The 13,127-nt window shown below is 41.0% G+C and overlaps 1 protein-coding gene across 5 annotated transcripts in view; it reads right to left on the bottom strand.

The window, feature by feature from the left end:
• Positions 1–13,127, bottom strand: part of LOC126194752 (multidrug resistance-associated protein 1) — a 390,212-nt gene that overhangs the window by 88,201 nt on the left and 288,884 nt on the right. For all 5 annotated transcript variants that reach the window (XM_049933031.1, XM_049933029.1, XM_049933033.1 and 2 more), the window contains exon 21: positions 1,307–1,523. In XM_049933031.1, the coding sequence (XP_049788988.1) occupies positions 1,307–1,523 (217 nt within the window). The remainder of the gene's footprint in view (positions 1–1,306; positions 1,524–13,127) is intronic.

Below are 13,127 nucleotides of genomic sequence, written 5' to 3' on the forward strand. Positions count from 1 at the left end.
CCCTCTCCTTCCCTCTTTCCTGACGAAGCAACCGTTGGTTGCGAAAGCTTGAATTTTGTGTGTATGTTTGTGTGTCTATCGACGTGCCAGCACTTTCGTTTGGTAAGTCACAACATCTTTACAAGATTCAAGTATACAACTGAGTTATTAGGTATAGAACATCAATATTTCAGATAAAGCTACGTGAAGCATAACCCTGATAAATATCAAAAGTTCCTTCACAACTAAAAATGAGCTTAATCCTGTTTCTTCCTATTATAAAATTGAGTCTTAACACTCTCTCTCACCCACGCAAAGAGCATAATTTTTTCCCACCTTCCCGAAGATAAATAATGATTAAGTTCTTCATCAATCATGGGTGCTTAGAATTGAGAATCTGAGAAATGAAAGAACTATTTTTGTTAAAGCCAGTATCAGAACTTAAGCAATATACACGAGCTTTACTTACGATTAAATAGATAATGACTGGTTCATACAGTTGAGAATGAAATACAACAGAAAAGCAATAGTCTTAACTGCATTTGTGTGTGATCCACATCACCATATCGGGTTCCTGGAAATTCAGCTGTATTATTTAATAACATGTACTTGACGATTCCCAATCAGGTGGTTGCCATTTTCCTGTTTTGTATAAACTATGATTATCAAATATAGAGCTGTTATGGAATTACATTTTTACACATTCCTATGACTTGATTAAACGAACAGTGATATATATGTCTGAAAAAGGAATTATGTAGCTAAAACTAACAAAATATTGTACAAAAAGAAAAATTTACACAGCTGTATGGAACACACAAAAACATTCTTAGGTAACCTATGAGAGAGTGCAAGTATGTGAGAGACAGAACTTCCATCAAGGTAGCTGACTAGGTGACAGTATGACTTTTTCTCTGCAGAAGGAACCCAAGTTCTGAAATCTAATGTTATAAATTTCCACTTTCAGTGTTTCTATCGGCAGTATTAGAATATTAGAAATGTTGCCTCCTGAAAAGGATGTACTGGCCATCCATGCTGTCTCTAAATTTTCACAGTTCTCTCAACTAAAACTGAAATTGTGCATTTTACCTCAATAATTTCTGTGTGTTACATGCAACCTTACTCAAATATATATGGATTATTGTAATTATACAATGCTGATCAACATATGCACACAGGAAAGAGCAATACTGAGCATTTCCTTCACAGGGCAGAAATGGAGGCAACTTTTAGGTTAACACCCAATACCGTAAAATGTAAAGAGAATCACGCACAATCCTTAAGACCCTAAAACAGTTTGTTGTTATTGTTTCAGTAAAAAACTTACCTTGCCCAAAACCCAGTGCTCCGTATACGCCTAAGTAGAGATCCCTCTTCGCTGTATCTGAAGTGTTAGCAACATAATCAGCATCATTTGACCAGACAGATAGCCAGATGTTAGTACCAATTGAAAATGCTTGAAATACAAAGTTAAATAATATTGTGGCCAATGAGAGAAATATGCCCACAGATTTCAGGTAATGTGAGTAAACTGCCCATTTCACCTGGAAAGATATAATTTATTTTACACATTACACAGTAAGAGAGATAAGTTTCAAAGAAATTAATTATTATTAACTAATTACACCTGCATGACAGTATCATTGTTAACAATGGATACAAACTGAAGTATCATTGTTCGCACTGAACAAAATAGCAGGAACAGAACACTAAGCAATATTACAATAACACAAGTTCCAGGAGGGAAACAATAGGAATGAAGAATGGCAACCACTCAGCTGAAAATAACTGATGACTGGTGCATAGAAACATATAACGACGTGGTCTAACAGTCCCGAGACGACGTGGTCTCTCTGGTTACTGCTCTTTTTCTAGTTTTAGAGACACACACATGATCAATCTTACTCATCCGCCCTTAGGTGTGGTGAGATTAGCTGATCAGCATGTGGTGTTAAGTGTGACAGGAGTGGTCCAAGAGTAAATGTGTACAGCAACTAGGAGGGGCAATATGTATGGGGGCAAGATGAGTGTTGGAACACAAGGGAAAGACAAGGAGATTGGCAGAGGTAGCTTTCAGGGGTGAGACAGAAAGAGACAGAAGAGGATAGGGGGGACTTAACTACAAGATTTGAGCATGGCAGGTGCAGTGTGAATATTATCAGGCAAGGGAATGTGAGGACGAAAATACAGCCATGAGAGGGAGACTACCCGAGGTTTAAACCCTTTCCAATCCAACGGCAAGTGATGCCCGAAATTGTGAATTTTGTTTTCCACTTCATTCAACATGATTTTTCATAGCTCTCATATGTTTCGTTGTCAAATCTGACTGTACTAATCATCAGAGCTGGATAGTACTGCCATTCAAGAAAGCCTGTGTTAACTATATCTAACTGTAGCAGTTGTGTTGTGAGAAAAGTTTTAATTATCACATTAAGTTAGTAGGTGCGAAACGGCTGGTTCTTCACACATGGTACTTTAAGAGGAACAGATTGCAGAGCTTTAGAGGAATGTCTAAGTGAAAACAAAAGTGACAATGATCCATTTGTTAACAGTCCAATTGAAATGATGATAAAAATACACACTGAAGTTTGCTTATGCAAATATATTTGAATGAAAGCACACCATTTGTTTTAATACCTACCCTAAAAAAATTGACAGTCAGTGGCCTCATTCTGTGACATGCTCACTGACTGTGTGGTGGCAATTGAAATAAGAATGCATGAAGGCACCCTCTGTCTTCATTACAGAGTGCAAAGAGCTAAATGAGTGGGGTTTCCAAGAACAAAGAATATGAAACTTCTGGCAGATTGAAACTATGTACCAGAGTGGGACACTAAATCAGAACCTATGCCTACTGCAGTCAAATACTCCACCGACTGAGCTATCCAAGCAACTTATGAACTGCCCTTGCAGCTTTGTTTTGGCAGTACCTCTATCTTACTTTCCAAACTTCACAAGAATTTCTCCTGCAAACCTTGAAGGCCTAGTACACTATGAAGAAAGGAAATTTCAGAGACTAGGGGATTGCTTTCAGAATGAGTTTTCACTCTGTAGCAGATACAATCACTTTAAACTTTCTGGCAGATTAAAACTACATGCCAGACTAGGACTCTCACCCAGTACCTTTGTCTTTTAAACACAAATGCTCTACTAGCGCAACTCAAAAATCGCCCTCACAGAATTTGTGATGTTTGGGAAGTGCGACAGTAGGCTGGAAAGTAAGGAACACATGTTTGTAGAATGTGACCTAAATGACCTTAAAAACATAGCAGGTGGCATGTGTAAGGTAACTTCCCCCTCTATGTGCATGGGCAGTTTGAATGTGTTGCATGCACCCAGTGGCTTTACAGTACTGAAAGTACTGGGATGCATTCTACTTCTCTGTGAACATGAGTTAAAAAGCATACCATTATGGACTTTTAACTGCTGAAAAAGTCACTCCTAGTGAGATTCATCAACATTTAAAGGCTCTTCATCGCGGTGGTGGTGCTGTCAATAGGTCTACTGTAAACCGGTGAGTAGAAAATTTTGCCATAGCAGGTCTGCAAAATCCATAATTGTTCATGAAACACACACTGAATGTCTGATCACTGCCACAGATGATATACATCGCAAACTCATCAACAATCTGACTCAAAATGACCAATAAACCACTCTGAAGCATTTTGTAAACCATACTGGAATATCCAAGGAACGTGTCAGTTTTATTATTGAAAAATTAGGATACCATAAAATCATTGAACAATGGATGGAACCAGCATCAATTGCGGTGTTGTAAGCAACTTTTGCTGCACTACTGTGAGAAAGGAGACAACTTTCTTTTGAATACTGCGATGGGAGATGAGTCACAGGTCCATCATTACAACCAGAAGAGAAAAGACAGAGCACTGAATATCAATATCCATCTCCTCCTCTGGCAAAAAAGTTCGAAACACAAATATCCACAAAAAAATTTCTTTTGATTGTGTTTTGAGATGCTCACCGAGTTTATGAGTCCGATTATCTGATACAGCTCAGTACATGGAGACTCTGAAACATCTCTGACATCCAGTTCGTCATGTTAAGAGGCAGACTAGTGCCAATAATCTTGCAACATAACAATAATCGTCCACCCACCTCGCACGCAACTGAAGAGGCTCTGCAAAAACTAAAGCTCGAACCTACTCCACATCCTCCTTACCCTCTTGATCTTAAGCCTTGCAATTTTTATTTTTCTCCTGTATTCAAGACAGACCTCAAGGGTAATCATTACACCTCACATGATGAGATAAAGGCAATTGTCAAGTCCTGGATTTGATGAAAGTCAGAAGTAGTGTTCAGTGACAGAATGAAAAAACTTGTTACACGTTGGATGAAACGTGTTCGTCTGAACCGTAACTACAGTGTGTGTCCAAAGTGTCAGAATCCCGAGTCACACAGGATACTTACTGGATGGGATGAGACTGTCCGGTGGGTCCCCCCTAGCTGAGGGATCTGGGTGACTTTTCCGAAGTCTAACCCATTTTGTAAACTTCTCCAGTCCTTTTCCTTTACCCCCTTCAACCCTTCTCCTGGGAGGAGGAGCCACTGGCTCCGGAAGCTTGCACATTTAAAACCTTTTTTTATACGCATGTTCTCCTGCCACCGCACGGTGAGTAGATATTTGATCTATCCAATTACACTGAAATGGAAGGAAAACCACAGTTCTGTATGTTTCTGCTAGAATATATGAACTGAGATTGATCCTGATTCAGGGCAAATTATTTTTTTCTTCCTGCTCACTTTGCTTAATATTACTGTTTTCTTAAGGTTACTTTATTCATAACAGTGTTATGCAATTGTTTTCAATTCCATATCTTACCACATTTTAATATCAAATTTCATTTCTTAGCTTTGTTTTACACCTGATTAACCTGAGATTAATCATAACAATGGTATAAACCAACTGTATTGCATCCCTGATGTATCTCATGTTCCAAAGAATGTGAGAAACCATTTGACAATTTCCAACCATATCACTCTTCGCAAACAAGTCACTGTAGATAACAATTTGCTAGTTCCAGTTGTCTCCACTGAATCTGTGATGGCCCCTCACCACACATTGGTCATTGCAGTTTTGAACATTTCCAGGTCACTAAGGCAATCTGCCAAAGCACTCAGTTTTTTCCTATACATGTTTACTTCTGCCCTAAGCTATCAATTCCACTGGGTGGTTTCAGGTCCAAGGCAATAGCAAGGCTCCTATTGAGACCTAGCCTTGGTCTCAGTTTCTTGACATTCTCCTCGCAGCACCTCAACATTGACTTCGAACCCTCACGGTGACCGACACCCCACATAGTGACACGTTGCACTCAGATGCTTACAGAGAAGTTTTAAAACTCGCCCATGGTACACTGTCTCTACACCTGCCTGCCACACAGCCCAGTGTGTAAACCTGTGTTACACCACAAGATACTCCGGCCCAAGTGAGTACTGTCCTAGCTCCGTCTGTGGCTGCTGGCATGCTCTTGTGTTATACGCGTGCCTATCATTTCTTCTGAGAGTGATGATTAGTTCAGTTCCCTGCACTGACAGTAATTGGTATTGTGCTGATAGATACTCTGGGACAATTTAGTGATTGTTCGGCATTTGCTATTCTTACCACACCACACTTTTACATACAGCCGTCGTATCAACAAGCGCCTTTCTCTCGATATCTGTTGATTTCAACACTATTTCATGTCTTTCATGGTACTTTACTCATTTAATAAATGTGTTGTTCCTCAACGATGTGTGGTCACCGGTCATTGTGCAGTATCTGTCATGTCGTTTGTAACTAATTTAATGAAATAGGTAGGGAAATATTCTTATGCTAGTGAGCCAATGATAAACTCTGGCAACTTAATTTTGTAATTGTTGACTACCTCATCCTGGTAGGCATGCATTTTGATGGTTGGTTGATTGGAAGAGGTAAACGGGGAGGGAAGGCTAGGAGACCAAACAGCGAGGTGGTCAGCCCACAACCCATGGTGGCAGGAACTAAGGGAAGAACAGCACAAAGAGCACAGTTGAGCTCATTTGTGGACAGGAAAATGGGCAAACAGAGAGGCATAAGGTATGTCACAGCAGCAGGAAGAGTAAAGAGGGGGGGAGAGGGGGGGGGGGCAAGGGGCGGGGGAGAGAGGGGGCGGGGGAGAGAGGGGGCGGGGGAGAGAGGGGGCGGGGGAGAGAGGGGGCGGGGGGCAAGGGGCGGCAGAGCAAGGGGGTGCCCCCTAGGCACAATAGTGTGCTAGTACCACAACTGACCCATTCTGATTCCCATACTATATCACGATTGCACCAATGGGGACAACACCTGTGGAAGAAAACATAAGAAAACAGAGAACAAAATGGCACCAAACACTGGGAAAATGTGTGGAAGGGGGAAACTTGGCTGACATGGGAGGCAACTCCAAAGGCTTCCCAATCCAATGCCAATGATAACCACTGGACTCCAATTCTCGAAGGAAAGCCAGGTACTAAAATCTGGGAGGATAAACCACTTTCGTGTAGTAAACCAAGTACACATGTAGTAACGCAAGGGTTGCCTGCTGACACCAAAAGTCTGGAGCAGTCCTGATACAACTATAAAGGGGGAGATGTGGCAGGATGGCTCATCACAGTTTAAAAACCGTTGGTCAACCTCGTGCAGCTGATGCGAAGATGGCAGAGAATGGTAGGTTCCTGCCGGGAGAGGTGCAAGGAAGAACTTTGTGTGGTGGAAGACTTTTAATGGCACAAAGTTTATTAGATGGGGGGGGGGGGGCAATGCACGGAGCAGAGGGGGTTATGTAGCCACTGTCCCAACCAGACTGTCTGCCAATTCCTTCACCAAAGGGACAAAGTAAATATTCCAGACTTCAAATCAAGAACAGCTGCAAACATGAGTAACGTAGAAGGAGATATACTCGGAGCAGTGAAGCAACATATAACATATAACAAATCCTAATCATCCAATCCAGACTGTACGCCAGCTAGGTTCCTTCCAGAATATGACAATACAATAGCTTCATACTAAACAATCGTATACAACTGTTCGCTCAACAAAAGATCTGTACCTGAAGACTGGAAAGCTGCGCACATCACACCAATATTAAAGAAAGGTAGCAGGAGTAATCCACTACATTACAGGCCCATATTATTAACATTGATATGCAGCAGGATTTTGGAACATATATTGTATTCTGATGTCATGAATTACCTCAAAGAGAACTGTGTATTAACACACATTCAACATGATTTAGAAAACATCATTCTTGTGAGACACAACTAGCTCTTTACCTGCATAAAGTATTGAGTGCTACTGACAAGGGATGCTTATGGACTATCGCCTCAGTTATGTGACTGGATTAATGATCTCCTGTCACAGGGGTCGCAGTTCATAGAAACTGATGAAAAGTCATTGAGTAAAACAGATGTGATTTCTGTCATTCCCCAAGGTAGAGTTACAGGCCCGTTGGTGTTCTTTCTCTATATAAATGATTTATGAGACAATCTGAGCAGCTGTCTTATGTTGTTTTCAGATGACCCTGTCGTTTATATACTAGTAAAGTCATCAGACGATCAAAACAAATTGCAAAACAATTTAGAAAATGTATCTGTATAGTGCAAAAATTGACAATTGACCCTAAATAATGAAAAGTGTCAGGTCATCCACGTAAGTGCTAAAAGGAATCCATTAACTTCTGTTACATGATAAATAAGTCAAAGCCAAAGGCCATAAATTCAACTAAATACCCAGGAATTACAATTATGAACAACTTAAATTGAAAGAAACACACATGTTATGGGGAAGGCTAATCAAAGAATGCATTTTATTAGCTGTACACTTAGAAAATGTATGAGATCTACTCGAGAGACTGCCTGCACTATGCTTGCCCATCCTCTGTTAGAATACTGCTGCGTGGTCTGGGATCCTTACCAGATAGAGCTGGTGGAATATATTGAGAAAGTTCAAAGAAGGGCAGTACATTTTGTATTATCGCAAAATAGGGGAGAGAGTGTCACTGAAATGATGTAGGATTTGGGGTGACATAATTAAAACAAAGGCATTTTTCATTGTGGTGGAATCTTCTCATGAAATTTCAATCACCAATTTCCTCCTTCAAATGCAAAAAAATAGTTTGTTGACACCGACCTACAAAGGGAGATTGGAAAAATAGAGAATTATTGTGAAAGTAGTTCGATGAATCTTCTGCCAGGCACTTAAATGTGATTTGCAGACTACCCATGTAAATGTAGATGTAGAGAAGATACTCAAGTGATTGGGAACCCAAAGGAAATAATCTAAATGAGCAGCAGTGTCAAAATGGCAAGAAGATGGTGGATCACTAAGATCAAGAGGTGGCAGGGGAAACACTGAGCAATAAGCTGAAGGCCAATCATTGAATCCACATATAACGAAACATATAAGAGTCGAGGGACATGAAAGGGAAGCAGTGGTTGGGAAGGGAGTGAGACAGGGTTGTAGCCCCTCCCCGATGCTATTCAATCTGTATATTGAGCAAGCAGTAAAGGAAACAAAAGAAAAGTTCGGAGTAGGTATTAAAATCCATGGAGAAGAAATAAAAACTTTGAGGTTCGCCTATGACATTGTAATTCTGTCAGAGACAGCAAAGGACCTGCAAGAGTAGTTGAATGGAATGGACAGTGTCTTGAAAGGAGGGTACAAGATGAACATCAACAAAAGCAAAACGAGGATAATGGAATGTAGTCGGGTTAAGTCAGGTGATGCTGAGGGAATTGGATTGGGAAATCAGACACTTAAAGTAGTAAAAGAGTTTTGCTATTTGGGGAGAAAAATAACTGATGATGGTCTAAGTAGAGACGATATAAAAAGTAGACTGGCAATGGCAAGGAAAGTGTTTCTGAAGAAGAGAAATTTGTTAACATCGAGTATAGATGTAAGTGTCAGGAAGTCATTTCTGAAAGTATTTGTATGGAGTGTGGCCATGTATGGAAGTGAAACATGGACGAGAAATAGTTTGGACAAGAAGAGAATAGAAGCTTTCGAAATGTGGTGCTACAGAAGAATGCTGAAGATTAGATGGGTAGATCGCATAACTAATGAGGAGGTATTGAATAGAATTGGGGAGTAGGGGAGTTTGTGGCACAACTTGACTAGAAGAAGGGATCGGTTGGTAGGACATGTTCTGAGGCATCAAGGGATCACCAATTTAGTATTGGAGGGCACCGGGGAGGGTAAAACTAAACAAATTCAGAAGGATGCAGGTTGCAGTAGGTACTGGGAGATGAAGAAGCTCACAGGACAGAGTAGCATGGAGAGCTGCATCAAACCAGTCTCAGGACTAAAGACCACCACCACCACAACAACAACAACAACAACAACAACATCATAACTAAACTCTGGTGAGGGAAGACCATTTAATAAAGCAGAGGGTCCTATAGATGACCATCAGTTCCACAGTAAACACCCCCAACATGTTAGGCTTGTGATGGTGTTCCGTGCCAACAGAAGACATGAAGGCATATCCTACGTGATTGACAGATTTACAGCCATTGGTATAAGAAACAACAGCATCCTGAAACTCCCGGAAAAGCAGTCAGAACACACAATGGATCCCAGAAGAGATCCATCCTAATCCGACACCAAGGAACTAACCAAGAGGGAGTAGTTGGGAGAGAATGTGGGAAAGAGGACAAGCAGGATGAAAACTTAGACGAGAGAAGCGAGGTGGAGCTCAACAGGTAAACCCATGGGATGACATGCAGCAGGTGTGTAACATCCCAATGCCACAAAAAGAACAGAATACAAGGGGTGAGCAAGGGAAGAGTGGATAGTGAGAGCACATAAAACAGGAGCTGGGATGGCTGAACGTAAAGCAGAGGGATCCCAACGTCAACCAGAAGACTACTGACAGGGTTAGTTCGAAAGGCACTGTTGACTAAATGATATCACAATGGTGGACGAAGTCCAACAGGAGCAGTGTGGAGAGGCAGCTTATCCATGAACTTGACAACCACACTCCAGAGGAGACAGAACTAATGCCCAATGAAGGCAGAGAAAAGTCTAACGATCCGTGCCCCAAGAAGTGTGGGCAAGGAAGCGAAGGACACCGAGTTTACGAAAACAGCCAACCTTCAGAAGGCAGTTACAGCACAACCGAGTAAGCTTGTTGTCAAAAAGAAAACCCAAGATATGGGATTGGGGTCAACAATCAGGTGTTAGGAGTCAAGACACAGTTCCAGATCAGGATGGACCATAGTACGGTGACAGAAATGCACCACCCTCGACTTAAGAGTAGAGACATCACTGACGGAAAGTAAGTGTGATGTAATGGTGCCAAGCTGTGTTACAGGGCTTACAGAGATCAAATAAATCTGCGGCAGGATGGTGGTGTAGAGAAAAGTGGTGCCGAACTGCAGTTTCCAATTGAAGTAAATGATCATTTGGAGACCATCCCTACCAAAAGTCTCATTGATAAGGAGACAAAAGGTCCCAAGACCTAAGGAACCAACTGAGCCAATGAGCCACTACCTGTTCAAACAACTTGCAAGGGATATCAGTCAGAATGGCTGGTAACTATCAAGGGATGATGGATCTTGCTGATCTGAAGAACAGGAACCATCAATACTGTCTCTCCATTGAGAGAGGGGAAAGTGCCCTGGAGTGTCGTGGAGGACCACCAAGGCATTGAAGCAGTTTGTTACAAATGGAATCAGGGCCAGGGGCTGAATTGTCTGAAGAAGAGGGGCCAGACAAAGGTGCCATTCAGTGTAAGGACCATTGTAGGATTTTGCCTGGCAAGGGTAATACGCAAGTGGTAAGCTTCAGCCTGCTGTTTCTGGAGGACAAACACAGCTAGAGGCTGACACTGATACAATGTCACAAAACGGGTTGTGAAGTGTTCCACAAAAACTTGCTGATCCATACGAAGGCTACCTGGAAGGACATGGCCCGGAATGGAAGACTGTCGCTGACAATCTTTAAGGGTGTGGAGTGTAGCCCACATCCACGACGTAGGGAAGATATGAAGTGTTCCCAACACACCCACTTGCTCTGTTTTATTTAATAACAGGTTTTGGCACGAAGACATTTGAAGGTAAGATGACCAGTGAAGGATGGGTGTTTACTTGTGATGAGTCGGGAAACAATAATTACATGATCATTCCTGTAAGTGCAAATTAGATGTGACATACAAACATTTCACCTAAGTAAGAACAGTCCTTGCACTATTTAGCTGGAGTAACTCTGAAACAAATTAAGCAGAAGCAAGTGTTATGTTATGTACCATTTTCAGCAAGTGAACAGTCAATCTGAATGAGTTCGTGGAGTAACCCATCTCAAAATTTACACAACTGGCAGTTTTGAATGTGCATCAGAAGCAGCTTTAATCATCACTCGAATAATAGAAAAAGTTTCCTGTATCAATAAAAAAAACACATTTTGGACTTAAAGTACTTTAAGTGCTTCCAATACTGGAGATACATGTAAATCAGCCTAAGAAACTCTCTCACAGTATTCAGTCTTGTCACATAGAAAATTGTATCCATATTTTTGACAAGGCACTGTACATTATTTTGAGGAAATATAACAGTATAGGTACGAGAAATGCGGTGATATTTTAAGAAGCAGCCACAAGCCAGTTAATTTACTTCCTATATTATTGGCTAATTAAGTTAAATTGGTAATTACGTAAGTATGAAAGTGTTACAATCTGCAACAATAAGAAAAAATATTAAAGACAACAATAAAAAGAAAAAGATTAATGTGTAAACTAGAGGATGAATGTGTGTTTCATATGGTCTGCAGTTCCCAATAACTCCCTCAAACAAATTGAAAGGGTAGCGTATATAATAGTACTGTCTCTAGAGAATATATTGCAAGGGGGCAATGAGAAAGTTTTTGTTCAAAGGCCATCCACACTTTAATCTGTATGCTAAACAGGTCCAATTGGCGTGAGCACTAAGGCAACCATCCCACCGACACACCAGATGAAGGTATCCATTTGGTAAAACAATGTGTCCTGTTGCGTGAACAAGTCCATAACAGCCTGCTATGCATCCTCATCAAACAGTTACCATTGACACTTTAAGCCCCGTTTTAAGAGACCAAAGGCATGATAACTGCTTGGGTGAGAGATCAGGCAAACAGCTATCCGGCTTGTTTTTTGTTTGGAATTCAGCACCCAGGGAATCCACTGGCTGCAGGCCTGATGGAAGCTGAACTCCTGTCAGATAATGTTGCAAGCTTATGCAGAGATCCTTTGCTAGTACACTAACAGTTACACACTGGTCCACCCTAACAGCACTGTCAGCCACTCACTTCTTGTTGTCTGTAATGGAGGAGACTGGCCTCCCAGATTGACCAGCATCTTGTGTCGAATCACAACGAGCACCGATTTTGGTACAACATTCTACGGCAATGGTTTTCAACAGATATGGTGCCTCATACACATTCTTCATTGTGTAATGAATGTCGACCACTGTTTGTCCTTCAGCAAGAAGGAAAAGAGTGACAGCACATTCATCCTGCTTGGACACATTTGGCAGTAACATCGCCATAGTTCATGTGTCCACATTTACGGCACGCACACTGGAAAGACGGATGGCCAACATTAATCCCTTGTTCACATGTCAGTGCTTACTTACCTTGTTACGCTGCATATATGCTACAGCAAAGGTCTTAACTGGAAACTTTTTTATTGCCCATTATACTTATCAAAAAAGTAACCGCAAGGATGTTTCATCCTTATTAAGACAAAAATAAAATGCCACAATTTCAGCACTGGACTTCTAAAGCAAGTAAAATAATGAATTTCTTATTTCCCTTAGAAATAAGTAAACAATTCAAAACCACAGTTCACTGTATACTTTACCCAACAGGGTATCGCATTGTACACACAAGCCTGTACAGTTCTTGATAAATGAGAGTTTAACAGTTCTGTGAGTACTGTTGCTATAATCACTTGGATCCAAAATCGCAGCCACTGCCAAGTTGGTGGTACTTTGTTTATTCAGGGCCTTGCTACTTGCTGCACTACAGAGACCTCTAATAGCTACCATACAAACCATCAACTTCACTGGCACCTAGGTGAACTTTTAGTTTAAATGTTTAACTCAAAATTCACCCAAACTGTCACAATTCATTAAGAACATATTGTTTTGCAAAATCAGATTACTTTTTTAAA

This window comes from Schistocerca nitens, chromosome 7 (assembly GCF_023898315.1).
Source record: "Schistocerca nitens isolate TAMUIC-IGC-003100 chromosome 7, iqSchNite1.1, whole genome shotgun sequence".
NCBI lineage: Eukaryota > Metazoa > Arthropoda > Insecta > Orthoptera > Acrididae > Schistocerca > Schistocerca nitens.